The 24538-nt window shown below is 51.6% G+C and overlaps 1 protein-coding gene across 3 annotated transcripts in view; it reads right to left on the reverse strand.

Moving 5' to 3' along the window:
- Positions 1-15252: 15252 nt before the first annotated feature.
- YPEL2 (yippee like 2) overlaps positions 15253-24538 on the reverse strand; it is a 39335-nt gene continuing 30049 nt past the window's right edge. For all 3 annotated transcript variants that reach the window (XM_054208591.1, XM_054208590.1, XM_054208592.1), the window contains 3 exons: positions 22865-22908; positions 21992-22100; positions 15253-20561 (listed from right to left, as the gene is read on the reverse strand). In XM_054208591.1, coding sequence (XP_054064566.1) covers positions 20472-20561; positions 21992-22100; positions 22865-22908 — 243 coding nt within the window. In that variant the 3' untranslated portion in view covers positions 15253-20471. The remainder of the gene's footprint in view (positions 20562-21991; positions 22101-22864; positions 22909-24538) is intronic.

The raw sequence follows: 24538 nt of genomic DNA on the forward strand, positions 1-24538 counted from the left end.
TAGATTTTTTGGGGTAAGAATCTTGGTATTTAGCACAGCGGAGAGTACCTTTGACAGCTGAAAATACATCCTTGTCTCACTGGCAGGGTTGGGTGCGAATTAGCTATTTTTTGGGTGGTGGACCGTTATGCCCCACCTGGGTTCCCCATTGAACAGCCCAGGTGGGACCTGAAGCTGCTGAGACCTTGGTGGCCCCCTGCTGGGTCCATCCCAGCCTGAAGGAGGAAGACGCCTGCCTCCAACACAGCTCTTTTCTCACCGCGTATGAAACACCTTTCAGCAAACATCCAGCTCTCTATTTACTGTCCTGTGAGGCGGGCGTCTCTCAGAGTTTATGCAAAGCCCGGGTTTCCTGACTTAAAGACATGAGCCTGTGGAGTAATATTCCAAGATCAGGCAAAAGGCAGCAAAAAACCAAGGAGATATTCAGGCCTGCTGCTGCTATGTTCTTTAAATGGAAAAAGCTCGGAAACAGTCCCTACACCCTGAAGCAGAATGTCATGACCTTGAAAATGCAGCCTGTATCTGGGATAAGGTCCTTTTGCAGCGCCTGGGTTCAAGTTTAATCTCTCACTGGTTCTGTACCCTGCTCCCCCCGGCACCGCCGGGGCCACCGGCCCTCGGCTTCTTTCCAGCCGATTTGCCACCTGAATCCACTGCTTACTCCAGGACTTAAATCTTCTCCGTCACGGAGCAAACCCTGGGTGAATCGCTTTGCTTGGAGTCTTTCTTTTTCCCCCCTCCCTTCTCCTGCACGTTGAGATGTTTAGTTGAGACGCAGCAGCAGTAAGATGGTTCATAACGGCTTAAAAAAAAGGGAATTATTGATTGTTGGTTCCACACCTGGCAGCGTGGGGCTCTGCACTGGCTCAGCTCGCCGCGGGCTGTGGATTTTAAACCACCATCGAGCGCCGAGGGGGGATGCAGTTGGATTCTGGTTTATCTTTTGTTCAGAAAAAAAAAAATTCAACTAAAAAATTTGTCGTATTTTCCTCCTTTCTTCAGCGGCCACCCACATGCTTGTGATTCAAGGGATTTTTCACCAAGCTCTTTACTGCAGGGCATTCCTTTGGTCGCGTCTCGCGCTGATTACTGTCGTTTGTTTTCAGGCCTCTCCTTCCAGCCTGCACTTCGGATGCAACGCGAGGTCAAAAGGCAGCTTCCTCCATCCTGCGTTTGATCAGCAAAGTGGCTGCGTGATTGCTTTCCATTCCTACCCTTACTTATCTCTGTCAGAGCAATCAGAAAATGCAGGGTATTTGTATTTATGGTATGTGTATTTACAGCTTTCAGAGGAACGAGAGCCCAGCCGACAGCAGGGAACCCCCTGCCCGAGAACCTTAACCGGCCTCAGAGCATCTCGGAGGGGAACACCATCCATCACAGCTCCTGGGGGTCTCCCCGCTCTGTGGGTAAACCCCATCCTTAAATCCTTAAAAACCCGAGAGCAATCCCAAACCTCCCCATCACTCGCCCTGCGGCTCCTCAGGGAGCTTCCATCACATTTTGGGGGGTGACTTGCACGTGGAAGGTATGGTGTATGTCCAACACGCACAGGCTCTGCTGGGATGGAGCAGGACCCTTACAGCCCCTCAAGCAATCTCTTCCTCGAGGAAGCAATGAGCAGCCCATGGCGGAGAGACTTGCCAGCTCCTCCCATTATCTCCCCATCGGAGCTGGGCAGCACCAGGAGACCCGCTGCCTGCCCTCCGGTGATGCCTTTGCTTCTCCGAACGCTTCAGGTTGGAATTTCATCTGGTCCAGGATGTTTTGTACCCAGCAGCGAGTTGCAGTGGGAATCGCTGAGTGATGCTGATTGTATTAACTGACCATAAATCGCCACCTTTCAACCCGCTGCTGCGTGACAGACAGAAAATAGGAACAGAGGCCGCGGGGGACTGCCCGGAGCCGCTTGATTTCACGCTCGCTCTCTGCAATAAAGCCATTGCAGCCCTGGATTCATCCTGCTGATGGTCTGAAATGCCCTTGGTGTGAGTGTGAGGCACCAAGGAGGTGCCTGGAGGCTTGAAAGGGTCCACAGCGATGGAAAAGAGCATGCGGGTGCTGCTGGAGCAGGCGTGCACACTGGTGAGGAGCGAGTAGCAAGGATATATTGAGTGGGTTTGAGTTACCCGTTGCACAGAGACACACGACTGGGGTGCCGGAGAGCCCCGTGTCATGGGGAAGATGAGAAAGACTCCTCTTTTTCAAATAAGTGGATTATTTTGCAAGCTAATTCCAACGCAAGCACGTAGACACAGACCCACTCCTCCCCATCACGCTGCGGGAGGGATGGGAACCCCCCTAAGCAGCAGGACCCCAGACACCCATGGCAATCATTTTTAATGCCATCTCGTAAGATGTGGAAACCAGAGCCCCAACAGCTCGCTAGAAATCTGCCTCTTACAGCAGGTACGTGGGCTCGGTCCCGGGAGCGTGCGTCCCCATCCACTGAGCACCAGCGGACGGCCCTGCGCAGGGCGGGAATATGCTACTAACGTAGGGATTTCAGCCTAATTTTGGGGTGCCCACCTTCACCACGCCCCCAGCCTTCCGCCATCCTCTTCCAGAGAGGCAGCTGTGTTCTCACGCGGCGGTTTGGCGTCAGGCCGGGGCCTTTCAGCCACCGCAACCTTTACAGCAACACGAACTGTGAATCACCCGTCAGCCGGTGCGACCCGCAGCGTCCGGACCCCGTCATCCTACGGGCAGGACGAGGCTGCAGATGCAATTGCAGCTACTGCTTGCTAGAGAGTGATGCATCTTCACGGTAGATTTAATTTTACTTTCTAGTACCTACGTTATTTTTTTTTTTCTTTTCCTTAGACAGAAAAACAAGCCGGCAGGGCACCAGGGAGGGCGCAATGGCAAGGCAGGGCATCTTCTTCCCTGCTGCAGCTCCCCAAGGGGAGGAGGTTAATTAGCAAGCTGCAATCAGTGCCTGGGGGAGATCAGCACCCCCAGCCCCGAGCGCCTTTCGGTGCCCTTTGCGGGGAGACGAGCGATCTGGGGTGCACGCAGCTCCGTAAGCCCATTGAAATCCATTACTTGAAACCACCTGAACTGCAGAATGACTTTTTCCCCCACCATTCAATACTCAACCACTGGGGCTAAACTACCCTCAATGTCAAGTGTAGCTAAACTCTTAACAAATAACACACTAAAATTTCCTCCACCAAAATTTCCTCCATCCATAATAATTTTCACAGGCAAAGCTCAGCAGACGTGTCTGATACGTGCATTAATGACTCGCCCTGGTGCACGCTGACAGGCTGAATTACTGATTTTCCCCAATTCATTTTTTCTGTCGCAAAACGTGGTCTCCTCTATCCAATGCAAATTGATCTTTTCACCCAATCTATTTGACAGACCTACAATTCAGTATTCAATTAACATTTCAAGAATAAAACCAGCTCGTGACGCAGACGCTAGTCCCCAGCGTGAACTTCAGATGCCCGCGTTAACCTGACACCTCCCCCCAGGCCGAGCAGAGGGCCCTGGGAGCGGGATGCTGCCTCTGCTCTTAATGCCACAAATAAAACGGGTGCAACTACAGAGATTATCAGGGAAAAGAAACAAGGCACACCGGTCAGGACTGTTACGGGTTTCTAAGGGGTGGTGGGACGGGCATGGCCCTGGGAGGGATGGATCCCACCATGAGCAGCAGCCTCTTGAGGGATCCGCCAGCTCCGGCTTTCTGGGACCCCGCAGCTAAAGCATACCTGGTTTATTTAATGAAATATTTTGAAGTGAAAGGCCTTAAACTGCTAATGGAAGGAGCGTAAACAGCAACCGAGAGGGATCTCACACGCCACTTGCCGGGCTGGGTTTGCAGAGCCCGGGCTTCACCCTGACTCTGGCAACAGCCCGGCCATGGGGTGGAAGCCCGTGGGGCACATCCGCATCGGCTCCTCCACAGGAGGCAGCTCCCGGCCTCATCCCAATTAATTGTCTCCTAATAACTCTCTGAACCAGGAGGATTTCCTTAATTATACCACGCTTTAGACTTTAATCAAGAAATCAATCTTCCACGCCGCCCGAAACCCGAGGGTATGGAGTGTTGGGCGAAGAGGAGCCCGGGGCGTCCCTGGCGCTGTGCTGCGCAGGTCCCCGCGACGCCACCACCCGCCCTCACGCCACCACAGCCGAGCAAAGCCCAAGGACTCCCCGGTCACAGCCCCGGGGGACGATGGCGTTGCCGTCAGCACCGTTGTGTAACTCTCGCTTTGCCAGCGCCGGGCTCTGGTGCCATCCCCGGAGCATCCCCGGCAGCGGCAATCGCTACCCGGCTGTATGACACAATCAGTGGCGGGGGCCGCGGGGCAGGTCAGGCGCAGCCCGCGTTACGCAGGGAGAGGGAGCGACGCCTGTTTACTGGGGCGCAAATGCCGCGGAGCCAGGCGAGGAGAGGGGCTCGCTTGGTGCTCGGTGGCGATGTGCCTGCCCGTCCCGCCACGGGAACACCGGGGCAGCCGCCGGAGAGACTCCCCCTTTGCAGATACGCAGTAACAAACGTACAGAGACGGTCTGCAGAGCAAAATAGAACCATAGAGTGGTTTGGGTTGGAAGGGACCTTGAAGATCATCTCGTTCCAACCCCCTGCCCTGGGCAGGGACACCTCCCACCAGACCAGGTTGCTCCAAGCCCCGTCCAACCTGGCCTTGAACCCCTTCAGGGATGGGGCAGCCACAGCTTCTCTGGGCAACCTGGGCCAGGGGCTCACCACCCTCACAGCCAAGAATTCCTTCCTCATATCCAATCTAAATCTCCCCTCCTTCAGTTTGAAACCGTTACCCCTTGTCCTGTCATTACACTCCCTGATCCGGAGTCCCTCCCCATCCTTCCTGTAGGTCCCCTTCAGGCACTGGAAGGCTGCTATAAGGTCTCCCCGGAGCCTTCCCTTTTCCAGGCTGAACCCCCCCAGCTCTCTCAGCCTGTCCTCACAGCAGAGGGGCTCCAGCCCTTGGATCATCTTTGTGGCCTTCCACTGGACCCATCAATGTCCTTCTTGTGCTGAAGACTCCAGAGCTGGACGCAGTGCTCCGGGTGGGGTCTCACCAGAGCAGAGTAGAGGGACCGTCCCCAGATAGGGACGGTCAGCAAAACATTAATAGTTTGCTGCTGCCCCCCCAAAAAACAATTCTCTGCTCATTGAGCTGCTGGCCGGTGCTCTCGCTCGGCCGAGACCTGCGGCTTTGGGCAGAGCTGTTAATTTCAACTGCTCGCCCCTGGCTATGGCAAGGCCGGTGCTGCTCTGCTTGCCCTCGAACGTGCACCGGGACCTGACCTGGGCACCCACTGATCCCCACAGGGCCCCGGTGATTTATTTCTTTAACAGGGAGCAGCCACATTGGCGAGTTATAAGCGGAATTTGGAAGCGGTGCGTGCTGGTGCAGGGCTCATTACCAAATCTAGCTGGAAGTGATTTAATTAAGATCCCTGCTCAGCCCCGTGCCTGTGTCCCGGCTCAGCCCAGCACTGACATCCCTGTATTTTCCCCGCCGCCTGACGCAGGGTGCCAGGCAACGCGAGCCCTCGTGTGCCGGCTTTAGCGCCTTTGTGCCGGGGTGGATGCGGCGGCGAGAGGATTTGCATTTTTTCAGCCGGCGGTTTCGCCTGCTCCCGTCTCCCGCCGAGACCGACGCAGCCCCGTCTGCGCCTCCCGCCTCGGCAAACCTGGGGAAAATAACTGTCACCGCTGGGGTTGCTGCGAGCTGCTCTGGTGTCAGACACTGGGCAAGGTTGCTGCGATCCAAAGGAAAGAATACGCCTAATTAAATATTAACCTCGCTTCTTTTGTTCCAGTTTACAGGATGCCAAGAGGACGGGCTGGAGCTGGATTTATCCCAAAGGATGCTGAGTGCCCTGGTCGGGCAAGAAACCCCCCGTTTGGAGGGGAGGACAGATTGGTGGTCGTTACCATCCTGATCCAAGCATGATGACACTAAGGAGCTGCAGCCACTGTGGCGCCTCCAAGTTCGGGATATTTTGGTGAAGGAGCCCTTCTTTCTCCCCTCGCCCATGGATGTTACTGAAGCCGTTCCCCTTGGCCGCGGGCAGAGGGAGAACGTCCCCCTCCTGCAACACCCGTGTCTCACGGAGGACCCTGATTTTGCTCAAATTCACCCCAAGCCCCTCAGCGGCAGCAGCTCCTCCACAGCGGGGTCCCGTGGGGGCACAGGGGTCTCACCCCAAACAGCCACGGGCAAAACATTCACAGCAGCCTCTTGCAGCGTAACATCGCTCAGATCCTTTACAGTTGATTAATGGATGGGGTTTAATTGTCTCCTTTCTGAGGAGCTCCGGCTGGGCAGCCAGCCCCCATCAGTTTTATTTTCCCTGGTACCAGCAGGAATTTTTTCCATGAGAAGCTGCAAAGACGCAGCAACTTAAAAAATTACAATTTTCTGTGGTTTTCATCCACAGCCTTGCTGGGCCTGGCTCTCCCCGCGCCCCACAGAACTCTCCCCCATGGCAGCAAGGCAGCGACGGGAGAGGAAGATAGAAAGTTGGGGTTTTTTTCCCCCCCCTCTCTGTTTATAGAAGGGTTTTTTCCCCCCCTCGCTAATGAAATGCAAATAGAGGAAGCGAAAATGTGACGCAGCAAAATGGTTTGAGAAAGAGCGTTATGGTAACGGAGGGGAGGGAGCCAGGGCTGAGCTCGCCGGTGCCGGCAAAGTGCGGAACAGCCCGGACGAAACCCAGCAAAGCGGGATGGGATTTGAATGGAGGTGACGACAAAAACATTTGGGTGCGTGTGTTTCCCCCGCAGAGCTCTGCCGTGCCTTCGCCGGCTGCTGCCCCCCTCCACCACGTCCTTTCTCCCATCTTTCCCCTGCGCAGATGACGAGGACGCGGGGATGGGCAGGGGATTTCGAGTACCTGCTGCCTTGGCCGAGGAGCTAAAAATAATAATTAAAAAAAAACCCAAAACAACAAAAAACCAAAAAACGCATCTGCTAAAAATAATGAATGATCAGGGAAAGAATGCCAAACCCCAGAGATCTCCCTGGACTCTGAGGATTAATTTTAATTTCCCTTTAATCCGGACAAAAATAGCACCGTTGCTGCTGGAGGGATCGGCTCAGCCCCGGGGACCGGAGCAGTTGTGATTCCCTGCCCGTCCCGCCCGGCAGCCCCCTGAGATCCCACGCATTCCCAGCACGGCCGGACCCCAGCACTGCGCTTTGGGGCGCAATCCAGAGGAAAACGGGCACGCTGCAGGCAGGAGGCCACAGGGCTTCAGCTGCTCCCCCAAGGGACGTGGCTCCCGGGGCTGCCATCCCCCAGCTTCATGCTGCTGCCTGTGCCCAATTCGGCCAGTTTTGGGGTGCTCTGATCCTGTATCACGCTACAGCGCCGGGTAAGGGGAGGGAAAGGGGCCAGGTGTCCCACATTACAGACTGGGCTTTTTAAAAAAAAAAAAAAAAAAAGATTTACCAATACTCTTTCCTTTTATAGGCAAGGAAAATACTGACCAGAGCGAGCTCCTTAGTTTGCAGCCTTCTAAAAAGGAAAAAAAAAATATTAATTCCTGAAAACACATTTGAAGGAGGAAAGGATGCTACGTACCCAAAAGCCGGGGCTCCCAGAGCACCGCAGCCACCGCCCCCCCCGTCTGACCCCACACCACTTGGGGCAGCCAGCCTGGAACCCAGACCTTCTCCAAATCCTCGGAAAAAACCTTTTCCTGGCTTTACCCGAGCAATAAATGACCAATAACACAAGGAGAGGACCCTGGGCTGGGCTCTCCCTGCAGCTCCTCGCCCCCCACCCGTAGGGACAACGGGGATGGTTGAGCATCATTAAATAGAGATATTGCTGCCAGCTCACCTACTGCATTCAGATGTATGCAAATATATGCACGCAAACAATTTACATGCGGAACTCGCCTGGGATGTTGCTTCGGTGCCGGGAGAAAAACGCCCCAAATTCCTGGGACAAGCCCAGGGCTCGGTGCCCCCCCCCACAGCGGCTGGATTTGGGGTGGGGGGTTTGGGGACGGATGGGCTCAGAGGAGGGACGCGCTTCGGGGCTCTTTGTGCTGCAGGGGCTCAGGCTCAGAGATAAGTGAAATGCTGAGAGCCCATGAATAGATACAAGGGCTCATAGTCCGAGGTGTGATTTATACCCAACAGCACCTAAACACCTGAAACAGGGTCTTTAAAGACGCCCCAGATTTCACTATAATGCTGCTACTGTGGAGCGGCCGCAGCTCCCCGCGGAGCCAACGCACGGCCCTGGAGCCCAAAGCTGCTTGGAAGGGGGGAAAAATTTAAGAAAAATCAAATCTAAGCAATCCCAAAGCAAGCTCCAAATGTGTTTTCAATTCAAGAGCGACCAGAGAGGTAAGTAAATATTTTTCTGGAAAGGAAATTACATTGTGTTTACACCTAACGCTGTTTGCTGAAGCGCCGCCCGCCGTCCAGCTCCAGCCTGCTTAATATTTACCCAGCTGGAGGAGACACTCAGCTGTGTGTGGCGGTGCCGGGCACCATAGGGGTGAAGAATTCAGCATTTATACCTATAGGAAGCCCTGCGGTTTCGTGAGCCGCGATGCACAAGACCCGGGGTCTGTTTGCAGGGCTGTGTTTTTGCGAAGCCACGAGCCCCAGACAAGGGGCTGCTGTTGGACCGGGGCTGTGCGGCCACTTGGCAAGAGCAAGGTAGTTAAAAAGCAAACATTTAAGTCAGGAGGGCCCGACCTGCAGCGCGCTGGGGGCTCGCAGCTGTCCTCCGGGCTCTTCCATCGCAGGGGGCTTTGCTCGACACATCAGGGAGATCCCCCATGACTTTCTTGAAGGCCCGCTGCTCTGAATGCTTGAAGGCAACCAACCCAAAATTTGCCATTCCGGCAAAGACCTTTGTGCCACCCTCCCGTGCCGGACGCAGCAATGCTGGAGGGATGCGGGTGCCACACGTCGTGTCCCCACGCCTGGCAAAGCAGAGGGGAGAGACCCGTGGGAATGAGCCTCGGAGCGTCTTCCCCAGGGAAAGCTCTATCTGTACAGCAGGTTCAATGGCCCGTGCATCCTCAAGGTCCCACCTAAAACCTGTGCCCTTTGCTCCCTGGCAAGTGACCCATGCGGGGTGCCAGCCTCATGGAGCCAGCCCGGGCTGGGGCTCCCCTCTCCTGCAAAAACAGATTTGCAAGACCCTGAAAACGGTGGCCGAAATCTAAATATTTTCCTTGGACACGGACAGGACAAAGGCACCCGCTGCCATGTTGCCGATGTGAGTAACCCGTACCAAAGGTGCCTCCGCGATGCCTTTGCTCGTCAGCCTGGAAACAAGCACGAAGCTCTCCCCTCCCCGGCTCCGAGGTGCCGAAAGCTGCCAAAGGTCAGGCTTCAGCCCCACAGACTTTGGCAAGAGTTTGTGCAACGAAATCCCTTCCAACATCTTGGGAAACGCAGGTCGGAGCTTTGCCTTCTGTTAATCATTGACGAGCGGGGTGGTTTTGCCAGCGGGGGACGCGGCCGGGCTCCCGGTGCCACCAGGACCTGCTCCAGATCTCCCCACCGAGCCCTTAATCAGCTTTCACCTGGGATTAGCTCAAACATTCCCAGCCGCTGGATCAAAATAGCTTTTCTTGCTAGCAGGCGACTAATCCAGAACAAGCCCTCTCCTCCATCAGCCAGCATCTCCAGCAAGGGTTGGGTTTTCTTTTTGCTAAGACTTGAACCTCGCCCAGTTCCCAGATTTTTTTGATTGAAAAACCAGGACACGGGATGCACACGCGGATGCTCAGAGCTGGGTTGTGCCAAGGACTGACGGCTGCGGGTCCCACAAACCCAACCGAGCAAAGCCTGGCCTGGTGCTAGGGTGGTACAAAGAGCACAACCAGCCCAGTTCAGGCTGAGCAGCCTGCGCTTGGGGGAAATTCAGGTTTTGCACAAGGGATTTCATGCGGGAGGTCACAGGGGGGTGGGGGGCACCGTGCAGGCCCCTCCTGTGTGAGCTGGGTCCATCCCGTCCATGCTGAGCTCCGCTTCTCCTGCTGACAGCAAACGGAGCCAAGAAAGTCCCCTGTATATCTGAGGCCACTGGGACCTGGGGGGGAACCGAGGAGGGAACCGACAGCCCCTTCTGTGGGATGGAGCCCCTGGGATGAGCAAAGAGCTGCCGAAACCCCCATGGAGCAAATCAACAGCCCCCGACTTCCACAGGCACCACACGTTGGGAAGGGATGTGCAACCAGTCACACCCAGAAATGCCACATACGACATGACCACGATTAAATACAGGACGTTATTAGTGCCTTGCTAATGACCCGAGGCAGCGGGAGGGCAGCCGTCCGGCTGCCGGCAGCTCACAGCTCACGGGAGCTCATCCCCACCAGGCATCGGTGTCTCAAAGATTAAATTCACCTTCCCAAGCCCGCAAACGGGATCCGCCATGACAATCCCCCGCCACAGCCACGGTGACAACCTCCTGCTGCCCCGACAGCCGGAGCCACCACGGCTCAACGAACGGCTCAAATACTGCATTCAGAATGAAAGCCGAGCTCAAATTAAAGACATCAGAGACTCACCCCTTCGGCCGGCTCATTTCATCCCTGACAAAACCTGCTCCCACCTGGCTCCTTCCCGCTGGCCTGCCCCAGCACCCGACCGGGGCAGACGGGCTCGAGCGGCGAAGGCTGGTGGGGAGTTCAGCAGCACCCATACTCTAAATAAACCTCTCCCCAGCACAAATACATCGTGGTTTCTCCAGAAACCAGCAAAACCTGGGGGTCGGGGGCGGCCCCTGGGATGGGCGCAGCTGGTGCCCCGTCAGTGGTACCTCAGGGATCGTTACCCTGCGCTGCAGCTTTAGCTCATCAGCAGCAATCAGGGCGCTGATGTGGGAGACAAAGGCCCCTTGGGCAACGATTAGAGATTTATAGTGACTCCGTGAGTAGTTCGTTCTTGTGGCCTCTGAGGAAGAGTTTCTCTTGTATCCCTGTTTTGTGCCGTGAAGGCTCCAGCGCTTCCCCTGGGACACCCCAGTTCGTGCAGCATCGGCACCGCGACTCTTTGCCTCCAGGCAGGAAAATCCCCCAAAAAAAGAAACTGGGAGGTAAGGATGGAGCAAACACCTCCATTTCGACAGGGTGAGACCTCTGCTCGCGGAGAGACTTGGGGAAGACGGGAAACCTGCGTCAGGGCCTGAATCCTCCGACGCTTCAGCTCCTCCGACACCGGGGCTCGGCTGGGAGAGGCCCTGGACGTCTGTCCTGAAACCTTCTTAAAAATAGCACAATTGTGGGAAAATCCTTGTCCAAGTGGAAAAGAAAACACCAGTCTGGGTTTCACAAGGAAGCAGAGCCATATAAAAGCGCGCTCCTATGGTTTTCTGTTATTTCTGTAAAGCGTCCAAACTGTCGCACAGAAACCCTTTACCGAGGGGCACGTTTCCATGGGGCGAGGTCGGGCCCCTGGTAAAGTATTTTTTTTTTTTTTTTTTTTTTTTTTTTCCCCCCTGGAATTTTACTTCACCTAATCAGAAGTTTCCATACGTGGGGAACAAGGCGTCTGCAGAACTGTCCTGAGCAGGGCAGCGCGCGCCGGCGGGGCCGCTCCATCCCAAGCCACCAGTATCAGGGTAAACCGGAAAAACGTCCGTGCGTTTTTTTTCCTCACAGAAGGCGAGTGGGTGATGCCCGTGGTCCTCGCAGCAGCGTTCCGTTCCCCCAAGCCCCCCGGAATCTGCCCTCATGGGGGTGATCCCTCCCCCTCCCTTACAGACCTGGGGTGACCCGAGTGGCTCCCCTGGAGAGATTTAATGTATAATTAATGTAGGTGACCACCTCTCGCATGGCTTCTGCAAGGTTTCTGCCCCCAACACCTCTAGACCCCCCAGAAAACAGCACCGAGAGGCCAAGGGAGCCTGCCCGGCCACCAGGCTACCTGGATTTTGGGGACCGCGATGCAAGGGGTGGCCCTGGGGCTCTGTTATTTCAGCCGTCCCCCCCCGGGGACCCCTCTCTGCCCTGTCCTGCAGGTCTGCGGCCGCCCTTGGGGCGACATCTCCTTCGTGCCCAGCCTGCGTCCGTGGGACGTTTCTCAGCCAGCGATGGGGAACGGCCTCGGCGCTATTTATACCCGGGGCTGGAGCCGGGTAAAAATAACCCCGGTGTGTTTGGCAGCCTGAAAGCGCTACTGTAAATCCTGCCTGTCCGCAAGAAAATCCCTCAGTTTGGGTGGGAGCCATTGTCCCCGGGGGAGAGGTGACACGGGGGAAGCCCGGGAGCGTCTGTGGGGCTGAACCCCCAGGGGTTCACCTGAGAGAGGACGGACGGGATCAGGTGAACCAGGGGAGAAGCAGCCGGCAGCATGCCTCCCCAGCCCCTGTGTCCCAAAAAAAAGGGCTGAGGAGCAAAGCAGGAGTGTCAAATTGCTCTTGAACCAGGATTAAAGGCCACCGGCGCCGCTGTATTTATAGCTTTGTGATCATCTTTTTAAAAAAAAAAACCCTCATTGTGACTGGTAGGATCCCAGAGGAGTTCTGGGGCCTGCCCCGCGCTCGGCCCCGTTGCTCTTTATAGCCCGTCCTTCGGCCGTGGGTGAAGGTCGCGGTGGCTCTGGCGGCACCGTCACCTCGCGGGGCAGCACCTCTGCGGGGACCGCGGGGGTTTCATCCTCCATCCCTCCCTCCATCCCTCCTGCCGCGCTCTCCTGCTGCCGTGCCCTGGGCCAAGTCCGCAGCAGCGAAGCCGCAGCCGCTCGCCAGAGCCCACATCTGCTGCCGCCTGACTCGGCTTATCCGCACTCGCCTCTTCAGAGATGGCTTTGGCTTCCTTGCGCTCTAATGGCGGTTTAATAATACATCTAACGCAGGCTGGCGAGAGTGCTGCCCCGTGTCGCAGATACAGCGGCTGTTTCCCTGCGACTCCCCCCCGGCTCTGGCCGGGATGGCCCCGGGAGCGGGGGACACACTGAAGCCCTGCGACGGTGGCCGGGTACCGCCATCATCACCGGGTACCGCCATCGCCCCCCGCCTGCGGGATTTGCTCCGTAAGCGCAGCCTGAGGCTGTGTCACGGTTCTGGCACTTTTCCAATTGGATCCTAATGGAGCCAAAGGGCCGGCGTGGGGTCGGAGGCTCTTCCTGGGGCCATTGCTGTGAGTCGTCCCTCCTGCTCTCACGTGGATGCTCGGGATGGGAAATACGGAGCACGGCACCTTTTCCTGCGGGGAATTTCACTCCAGGGCTTATGTCTGAGCTGGCGAAGCGCCTCGGCCCATGCACACAATTCGGCTGGTAAATAAGAACCGCCCCCAGCGGAGAGGAGCAGCCAGGCGCCGCTGGCCCCCTCCCCGTCCCTCCGGGGATTTCTGCCCAGGATGGCACCCCCCGCCCCAGCAGCAGCCTTCGGGGAAGCCAGGCAGAGCGCTGGGCTGGCTGCCCTTGCAGTGGGGCGATGGCTTGTCCTGACAACATGAGATGGAAACGAATTTAAGACCTTTGGGGTTTTTGAGTGCCCCGGCAACAGCCATTTGCGTCCAGCAGCTTAGTAACAACGAGCCCACAGCGGCCAGGAGCCGCCCAGCACCAGGCCGTGCTCATCCCTGAGCACCATGACGTGCCCGAAGGACCGGCCTCGCATTTTTTGGAGATGTCATCATCCCCCAGACCTTCCTGCCGCGCAGGGCGGAGGCAGCGCGCCTCTCGCCCTCCCGTCTCCTCGGGAGGCGGCGGCAGCCTTCCGCGCGCACACCCACCGCGTCACACGCAGGCGCGGCACCAGCGGCGGCAAATTGAGGTTTTGGCGAAACCAAGAACTCACATTACCCAGAGGCTGTTGGGCAAGCAACTAATCGTATCGACTGTCCCATCAGCCGAACCTGTTTGCCCGTGCTATGGGGACGTCGGTTCGGTGACATCTTCCTGAGCTCCTTACCCGCCTCCCACCGCCGGGTGCAGCTTTTCATGCTCCGGCCTGAGCTCCACTCCGAGCTCAGGGCATTTAGCAGCCGGCACGACCAGCTCCTCTCCAAAGAAGGTTAAGTTGCTTTTTCAGACCCGTGTGGAATTAAGGGCGCTCAGCCAGCGGCACGGTGAACTGCCGGGCACTGGAACAGGGCACGGGGACAGGTCCCAGCCGTCTCCAGCAGTGGGACAAAGAAGGATTGCACCAGCTCATCCCAAACCACCCCCAATAAAGCACTGCCTTCAATCCAGCCGCAGCCTCAAAGGGATTTCTGAGCCGAAGGCAGTGGGAATCGGGTATGTTGTACCCCCTCACCTGGGAGCAGAGAAGCGATTGCGGTGTTTAAAAGAACGCTGCCCCATGAGTGGTGACAGGCTGCAGCGAGCAAAAATGATTCATAAAAACATCACAGCGTGTACCCGAGATGTACAAGCTCCCTCCACTACCAAACAAACTGCTCTGCATTTTCATACTGAAGGCTCACCCTCTCTACGTGCCCTCTCTCCTTCCAAAGCCCAAGCTCTGCTTCCCACGCACAGATTTTCTCTGCTTCGGGACTCGGATGGATCGAACCCAGGGAAATCTCATTTGCTGAACTTCTGGAACGGGCATTTGAGTTGCAAATACCCCAACGTGCCAGACAGCTTCACCGATGCTTTGCTTTAGAGCTTAGGCGCGAGTAACAGGGATCTCTCCCAAGGTATCTCCCACAGTCACCACGATACGACTTTACAAGACTCGGAGCTACGCAGTGAATTTTACCAACAAGCAAAACTTGCAAACCAAAGAAAAAAAGGGTTTCTGGTCACCGGGAATTTATTGAGCCATTCGACCGTTGTAGGCTCTGCTGCGCAACGGTGCCGACAAAACCGTTCATCTGCGGGAAATGATTTAACGAGAATTAGCAGGTTTTATCTTATGGGTTTCCTGTTATTGTTGCTGCTTGAAAAACACCTTAAAATCATGTAATTCCTCACAAAACAAAGTATGTGCTTCTCTCGCCGGTCTGGTTTAGGGAAAGGCGTGGTAGGATGGTGCCAGGCGGGTCAGCTCCGTCTCCTGGTCCATCTGGGGTTTCCTCTCACACTCAATCCTGGACTTCAGGGGCTACGGATCATCTTTCTGCTCTGCCCGAGGGGATCCTTGCCTGCGACAACAGCCTCCAAGTGCTGAGTGGTTCTAGTCCGCACCAGGTGACTGCTCCGGCCTCCCAGCTATTGGAAAAGAGGATAATTTGACTATTTTCAAGCTAGTCGTAACATTTCTTGAACAACCAAATTTTGCTGCCTCCAACTGGCACCCGGTATAGGAGATTAAAACAGAAACACGGACCGGCAGTTTTAGTACTTGAAAATTTTATTTTCTCAAATGAGCACCAACACATATTGTAAATATGACAAACAATATGCCTCCCTCTAACACTGAAGAACTATATACAATGTACAAATACATGAAAAGGTGGCAACCAATTATTTGAAAACAAACAATTGCATTTATTACTGAAGCAAATGACCTGAAAGAATATGCCAAAAAATAAAATTAAAATAAGATCAAAGAAATAAAAGTATACACAATTTGTAAACACAAGAGCATCAACAGACAGGCTGGTATTGGAAATATTGTCCTTTAGTTTTGTCAGTGGGGAAAGCATTCCCATTTCCTTATGAAAAACAAAACGAAGGATACATACAGTTCGTAACTATGAGAATAGCTTATTTGTGGTTGTACCTTACACAATGCCATTCTGCTTGCATTTAAATATGTTGATTTTTATTTTTTTTCTGAATTCAAGATGATTTTTGTTTCCCCTCTTCTGCTTATTTTTTTTAAACAGGATTCTGCAAAATCTAGGTCTTAACGTAATTGTTTCTGAGCATTTAATTTCTGAGGCTTCTCACCTGGTGAGAAAAGCTCCTTCCCACTGAGCTGAGCTCTGGTTCTCGCCAATCTCTCTACCCAACCGGGTGTTTGGGTGTCATCGCTTCATCCAAGAACTGGTTCACACGGAAACATGACGCTCCTCCCGAAACAAGGAAGTGCAGTGAAATGCATGATTAACACACTCGCACATACCAGTTAGAAAAATGCGTACAGAGAAGATTCTCACTTGATATCACAAGAACAACAGATTTCATTCGTAGGTTTGGGGTTTTTTCTGTATATTTTTAAATTGTGTGCACCAAAAACAGAGAATTAAAGAGCGTGCAACAGTTACTCATCACTGAAAACAGCTCCTTGCTCAGCAAAACACAGTCCAGTGGTTTGTGCTGTTGGTCCACTTTGGGATAAACAAGAGACCCAATGAATTAAAAACGAAGAAGGGGGAGAAAGGGGAAGGTTGAAGACAGAAAGAAAAAAAAAAAAAAAAAAGAACTTTACTGCCAGAGAGGTAAACTTTTACTCTAATTTGTTATGTAGCAGCCTGGTTTAAAAAAAAAAACAACACAAAACAAAACCAAAAACAACCAACAAAAAAAAAACCCAAAAGAAAACCAGGATCCCTGTCCAAAGACTTATGTTTTAGTTCAAAACCAACTAGTTAGAAATCTCCATCCTCCACCCCTGCTGCCCCCAAGCAACTGGAGACAGCGACTCAGAAGTTGCAGCTTATGTTCAATCCCGTGTTCTACCTCTCGGTATCTACTTCACTCCAGCCAATACTGGTGCAAGAAAAAATTTCAGGCCCGGATCCTACAAACCAGATCTCCTCGGGGAAGTCGTTCCCAAACGAAGCCCCACCAGCTTTCGTGGGACTTGCCGTGGCAGGGCGAGGTGACATGGGGCTCAGGCCACTGGAGGGGACCTGCCGGAGCGCGCCCCGAGAGCCTGGGGGTCCCTCCCGTCCCACACATCAGCACCTGCCCAGACCGCGGGCTCCCGTCCGTAACCCAGCCACCGCCTGTGCCAGAGACCAATTCTGGAAGCAGGAGTGACTGCTCCCTCTCGCCACATCCAGAGGAGAAATGGATCGACTTAAGAGGACAACGTATATATAATTTTTGTTTCCCTTTAAACATATTTTCCAACAAATACAGAAGGAAACAGTATCATTTATAAACAACAAAAAAGTGCTCTCAGGGAGGGGCTCTGAGAAAACAGCACCAAATATATTATTTTTTTAAAAAAATTAAATATTATTTACAAAAGTATATTTCACAAGATAATGGTTTTTTTTTTTTCCTGCTTTGTATATATTATCATCTGAATATTTATTACAGGGATCAGGATTTCACACCAGATAAATCCACCAGAGCAAAACAATTTAAAACTTACTCAAGCCTGAGCTTTGGGGTAGACGGGGGTGATGTAAACTCAAGGGTGCGCACAGCTTGCCAGAGACGAGGCTGCCACATAAAAAAAGAGCAAAACTTGCTGCTGTTTGTGTTTTCTTGAGGACGTCACCTACCGAAAGCAGCACCATGGGCACTTGGTGCCCGCCCCAGGAGGAAGTTTCCACGGGTCACATCTCCAGCTCGGAAACAACGGTCCCGCCTTGCTCATCCCAATCAGTAACGAACTGGCTACAGTCGATTCACAGGACCCAGAGGGATGCAGAGAGCGAGGTTCTTTGGTTATGCTCTGAATAATATCACTCTACCAGTCATCAGTTTAGCCTGCCCTGATTGTGGCAGCCACTTGCACACAGATCTGATCATCCTGCCTGGTCACCAGCTCCCAATACTGTCATGTGGCTTAACACAGCAAGTCACAGATGAGTTAGCGGCGGACTAAGTACTTCGTATTTAATGGACACACAGCAGAGAACAAACGCCAATGAGCCTCACAAGCCCATCTTTCCTAATCTCCCCGTACAGTGGATTAAAGTCACTCTCTAGATAATTCTCCGGGTGCTGGGGACGTTCACAGGCACACACATTATTTCAGTATCAGGGCTTGAGGCCAGATTCTCAGCAAGCGTGAATCTGTGGCTGCTGATGGGACAAAACCAATTAAAACCAGATTAAGATCTTGCCGTATTCAAGCTTAGACTGGTTGCCATTAAAAGCGTAACCCCTGCGAACAGTTAAAAACAGCCCAATCTGATGGATCATCATCCTTTCCAGTCCCAAATATATGGATAAAAACATTTACATCTGGTAGCTCTCTGGAGTAACTGTTCTTATTCCTCAGAGCAGTCCTCTAGACAGGCCTACCTTTTATATTGCTTTTTAAAGGCAATCACTCTAAATACCAACATAAACCCACGAGCCCCTGTGCACTCTTTTTCTCAACCTCATACCAATAATTTGGGGTTATCCCTTACTTCTCCCAGCTCCAACCAGACCCTTTTAAAGGCTACGTATCTGGGGAGACTGAAGAGCTCTTCAAAGAATGCAGATCACTTCCCACTAGCTGAAACCCAATAAATTGTCGCGGATCACCAACCAAAGGACAGGAAAACAGGACCAGGCCACTGTCGAAGTCAACAAGATAGCGGGTACTGCAGAGTTTTGGATTTCTACTAGGTTTTTATCACTGAAGGGAATGTGGATGATGGAAGCAGCGACGATCAGCAATGAAAGCTGAAGAATCTGTTTCACAGCCACAGCAGATGGGGTGAAGGCAGAAGCCACCTCCTAGCAGGCAAGCCACAAACTGAGCCAACTCCATCCACTGCAGGAGCTGCGGCCAGACTCCATCTCACTTCCCTCTCCAAGGTTGTAAAGAACAGTGGTTCAAGAGGAGAAACAGCCTTTGCTTAGATGGGCCATCAGGTTTGGGTTTCAACACGAGGACCCAACACGTAAGGTCCACCCTGATGCGTCAGTAGCATCTCTGCTCACGTCCCCTTCATTTAACAGCAAATTACTTTCTCACTGCCAGCCCCCCGTCCTGATCCCACAGCTAACTGAGAGTGCCTTGAGGGTGGGGGCAAGCGACAACAGATTACAGCTCCAAAGCTTCGGTTTCATAAGGAGTTACAAACCCCTGCACAATACTCTTTCCTTCTGGATTAAGAAAGATTTCCCCCAGTGGATTAACCTACTTGAAAGAATTCCACAAACAAAAATAAAATTCACTCAGAGAGATAAAACTAATTCAGTGAAATAGTCTTGAGTTATGCACCAGATACTGGCTGGACTGTTGCAGAGCAAACTTCACACTGTCATGTATGTCTAACGCAGCTCCCCTCTCACACATGATGCCCCTTCCCCACCAACCACCTCGGGAAGGTCCACAATAATTAAAATGAAAAAATTAAAATGGGAAGGACTTGTCCCTTGCAGTTATGATGCCCACATCTACCCCTCCCCTTTAAACGTCAAGGCAAAGACAATTTCAGGGGTAGGGGGAAGATAAGTTTATTTTTTCTTTCCCGTTCCCCGCCGTGCCTGCAACAGGCTTCTGGGAGTGGGAAAAGGGGGGAAGGTTTTGGGGAGGATACCTCATGGCTTGAAATATCCACCTGTGCAGTACTGCTACAACCGCCAGGCTCCTCTGCTCCCTCCTCTCCCCGCTCTCGCACCCCTTCTCTGCCAGGCTCCAAAAACGGAGCTGATGGCTGGGTCCTGGGATTTAAGAAAAAGATTCTGTAACAGCATTTTCCTACTCGTGGTTGTGAAGGATTGGTAAAAGACCCCCAAGGATGCTCAGTGGAGGCCAGGAAATCGAGGGGTACCCTGCATTCCTAAATTTGTCCCCATACTCCTCTACATTATTTCCTCTCTCTTGCCTAGCACGTGCCTTTTTTTTCACCTGTCATCTCTTCTAAGCTGCAGCTCCAGCCCCATCGTTTTCTCCTCCTCTCTGAAGGGCTCAAGAGTCAGGATTTGGTTTCTCCAGCTGTGAGGATGCTCCCACAGCTGTGCTCTGTTGGGATGTTTGGCCTACCTACCCTGAAACAGCGAGCAAAAGGAGAGGCAGGGAATCTCTCCGGCCTTCAGGTCCTCCTCCCCCCCCCCCAAACAACAAGTTCATAAACAGCAAACAAAACACAGACTTGCAATTAGCTTGCGGGGGGAACTGGTTATGACTTGTGCTCAGCCGGCTTAGACTGAAGCTCCACTGATGGAGCAGCGGTTTTACGATTCGGAGAGAACGCAGCCGTGAGGTATTTTTCTGTCCATTTAGACAAGTAGATAGTTTCAAGCCTTGGTTAACCAGGACTTAAAGGAGAAGTACAGTTTCAACTTCTGACGACTTCCCTTCGGGCCCACTCCCCACCCCCTATCACCTTCTCCTGCCCAAAACTCGTGTCTTCCTCCCGCACCGAGACCTTCTGATAAAATGCCACCACAGAGCCAACTTCAGTTTGTACTTAAACATTCGTCAACATGGAATGGCTGTCAGGCATTCGGTGCATTCTCTTAGCCAACGCCAGAACAGAGAGAGAAGCAGCCAGGGTCAACTCACAAACAGATACAAAGCAAAGAGACAGAGAGACAGAAATTTAGAGGCCAGTCACCAATAAAGATGGAGAAGGGTGTGAAGATGCTCCCAAATTGCAGAGCCTCTAAATGCATGGAACCAAGCGTTCAGTCACTCTCTCACTCTTGGATATAATGTTCGGTTGGATGGCATTCTCTTACACGCTGGTAGGGCTGGGCTCTTTCCATTCAATCCCAGCCATTATCCTTGATCATGTGAGCTAGTTCAATGATGTATTTGCCTTCTTTATACTTCTGGCTGCTTTCAAAAGCGTGTTCCTAAAAAAAAGGAGAAAGAATGAGATCAAGACGATATCTGAAGGTAAAGTTGCAGTTACAGATCAGATCCAGGAATCCTGGTACGCCTTAGCCCTGCCTACACAGTAAACGAGTCCAACTGCAGGTCTTCCTGCTGGCTTTCAGGAAAATTATGTTGGAAGAATCTTAAATCCTGCTTCTAGCTGCCTTTACAGGCTGGAAAAAAAGAACAGTTGGCACCATGTAAATGTGCAGCTTTTTGCAGGCCAACGGCAACTGCTCCTTCAGCTATGCTTTAGGAATCATCGGTGATAAAACCCACCTCTCTCTAGTGGTCTGAGAATTTGTTAATGTTTGTTAAGAACGCAGAGGTTGTCTGATGAACCATGCTGTGAAAGCACTACCATTGGGAATGAGACGGATTACGGTAAACTTCATGTGGAAATGGAGTAAAGGAGCACCGAGGGACGAGAAGAACCCACTCTACACAGGTGTGTGCCTGCAGCTACGGAAACACATGGTGCTTCAACACTGCAGAACCGAACAAGTAAGGAAGTCTACGGGATCCCTAACCAGGAGGGACTCCCGTTATGGAGGCTGCATCCTCAAAAGCGGTTCAGCTCTGCTCGGGTGTGCTGTCTGCGTGCATGTCATGCATCTGAAAGAATGTAATTCTACTGCTGGAGAGGCTTGGGTTTACTGCTATGTTTGTAACATTTTGTATTTTGTTTTACAATAAACTCAATCTACGTATTTAGTGTCCTTCTCCATTTGTGATATCCATGCTGTGTTTCTGCATGAATTCCCACCGCATCAGTTTTTGATGCTTTACTTTTTATAGCCTTTCAACTGGTTTATTAAAGAATATTTCTGTCCAGAGGCCACGGATACAATATATGTTTTGTTTAGACACTGGGCAAAATGTTTTGACAAACAAGTACACTGCGTGCCTCCTGAAGCAGAAATTAGGACGTAGCATAAGCCTTTATTTGAAGGTAATTGAATTTATGAAGAGCAACAGACAGCAAACAGATTAACTCATGTTCAATAGCATTTCCAGTGGGAAGGACACAGGATTAACAATATATGGATCATTCTGTTATTCTGGTATTGTCTGGGAAAAAAGACAATATGAAGCACAAGACTGACTGAAGTTAATCTCATTTATGTTAAGTATCATTAAGGGACGCCCACCGAAATCAGGCCCACAGTGTATATCCTTAGTAAAAAAATACATTAGCCAAAAAGAGCTCCTGCTCTGAATGGATGCAACAAATCCAAAACAGGAGGGAAAATGGAAATGCAGGATGGAAAAGAGACATGGCTACAGACCTGCATTTCTGGTCCTCAAGTTAATGGTCTTTCCACGAGACCACATTACCATACACACACCTTCAGAAAGGGCTGGAGCAAAGACGTACACCAGAAAAACAAATGATACTGATACTCACATATTTCCAACCCAGTGTGGTTTTGCAGTTTTCACAGTAAATATCTGCAACCGCATGTAATCCTGTTAATAACACCCGCTCCTCTGCAGGGCCACAACCCACATTAACTCTGGGGAAAAAGGAGAGATGCTCCCTATTAGCATGTCTTTCCACAGCAAGATGCTACAATGAAGTTGACAGCAATTTCATTGCCATATTTGAAAACATAAGCGGGAGGTTCAGGATACCGAGTACCGCAGCTGTGACCGAAACAGAGATCTCTTGCGGTTCCCGAACAGAATGAAAAGGTGAAACCGAATTTTTATTCAACTAAAAATTCTATAAAGCTTTGAGCAGAAGATTAATAACATTCTAGTAAATTGCACTAATTATGCATTGGAGAAAGATTTTAATTTTCAAATTGATAAAATGGTACTTTTACTTGAAATGGAGACTTGAAAAATGTAACTGAAATCAGTTTTTCTGAAAGACATCCCAGCAGTGATCTCACCAAAACTATTTTCAGTTATTGGGAAATTTATATTTATTTTTTATGCTAGCTCTAAGAAGTTTGTATTTAGATATTACTTATTCTCTACATTTACAAAACTATGACTCTTTGGTCCTACTACATTTCTCTGAGAAGAGAATGACTCATCCATTAGATCTGATGATAAAAAAAACGCCTTTTCCTCGCTCTTTATCTGAAACCTCAACATAAAATCAAAAATCAGTGCTGTTTCCTGTCTCTTTCTCCAAGCATTTTCAGCAAGCTCCCAAGTCTCAGGCAGAGGTTTTCTAAAGGAAGGCTATCCCTTTATTTTCTTCTTCATGAGGGCTTTCTGAATTCTATCCTAAGAGATGCAGAGGTGACACGTACGAAGTTATACTCACACTGAATTGAAGAGGTATGCTCGTCCTTGGCTTCCTTGAAAGGACTGAAAAGCAAGAAAACAAAATTCAGTTGGCTGGTTGGTAGAAATAAGGCTAAACCAGGACCTGCCCCCAACGACCGCATTAGTGGTAGTTATAGCAACTGTTAGCCAGGGCCTGAGAAACGCACATCATTACAGTCTTCGAGATGGAACGAGCACAAAGCAAAATGTCAGGAGGAGATAAGCACTGATGAACAGAGGTCTTGTCCTGCGGACGGCAAGGGAGCAGCTGCCTCCAGCTCTAATACCTGCCCATTTCACAAGGCATACTGGCAGCCCACCGGGAACTTCACCTGATATTACCAGCAATTCCAGTGCCATACAAGCCCAACGGACTTTTCAAAGAGTTAAGCTGTTTTCTCTCTTATATCCCAGCAATGCCTATTTTCACCCTTTCCATTCTGTTTATGAATTTCACACTACTGCCTTAACCTTACCTAATGCAGCCTTGCTGCCAAATATTGATTTGAATCTCTTTTCTAAAAACAAGGTGCTCACAGAGGCTTCCCATTGCCCTGCCAGTTTTGAAACACTGCTGTTGCACTTGACGGCACACAAATTCCCTGTAGGACTGGGACTCATTTGTGCTGTGCACACAAATACAACTTCCACTGTAGTCATTTTACAAAAGACCTGAACCTTGCTGAGGTGTCTGCAAGCCTTCACATTCCCACTAATGCCAGGCAGATCTTCAGGACTGGATCTAAACACAGGATGAGATATAACTGGATAAAGATGAACGTGGACAAAAGAGAACCACACAGCAGCAAAAACACACCAGATAATCACCAGTCATGGCAAACCCTCTCTGTCCCACGTTTCCTTGGGCTCTTATAGCATCACCGTGAAAAGGCAGCATTTCGAAGAGAACAGGGCAATAGCAGCCTGGCAGGACATTTCCAAGGGCCAGCAGGCTCCACTTGTGTCATGCCTGTAACATTACCCTGTGACGGTGCCTCACTTACAGGAGCTGGCTCACACATAGCAAGTGCTACCTGCATTTTTAATGTACTTTGACAAGCACACACTGAATTAAACATTTGGTGCTTATGAACAAGAGCACAGTTGCTCTCTGCACGCAAGTTACCTTATGAGATACCTCAGGGAATGTATGCACCAAGGGGCAAGGAGCTGGGAAAGCCAAAGAGCAGCTTTTCTGGACCATTTAATCGTTTACCTTGCACCTTACCAGGAAGCTTGGAATACTTAATGGTTTTCTTAAAACTTCAGCTTCTACAGATGCGCAACGATTTCAGACTAAATACCCTTAAAAGGGGGGGACAGAGCTTTGAGAGAAAAGAGCAACATTCAAGGTTTAACATCCCTGTCCCACTAACACTGGTCATTTGTTAAGAGAGATCTGACCCTGGGGCAGCACATACAGCAATCTCCAAGAGGTCCCTGGGCTTCCCAGGTTGTCCCCTTCCATCACTCCAGCCCTAGAGACACATCCCTATGCCTGCCCGACTGCTGCCTCACAGAGAAGCAAAGTCAAAGCCATGGCCAAGAACCAGCAGATGGATCTGGACCCTATTTCTTACATTTACACACATCTCCATGAATTAACTGCCTCCTCCGCGCTGGGGAGGCTGCTGTGTGTTTCCAGCTAATGGTCCTAATTCCCAGAGCTGGG

Source organism: Rissa tridactyla, chromosome 7, assembly GCF_028500815.1.
Source record: "Rissa tridactyla isolate bRisTri1 chromosome 7, bRisTri1.patW.cur.20221130, whole genome shotgun sequence".
NCBI classification, from domain to species: domain Eukaryota; kingdom Metazoa; phylum Chordata; class Aves; order Charadriiformes; family Laridae; genus Rissa; species Rissa tridactyla.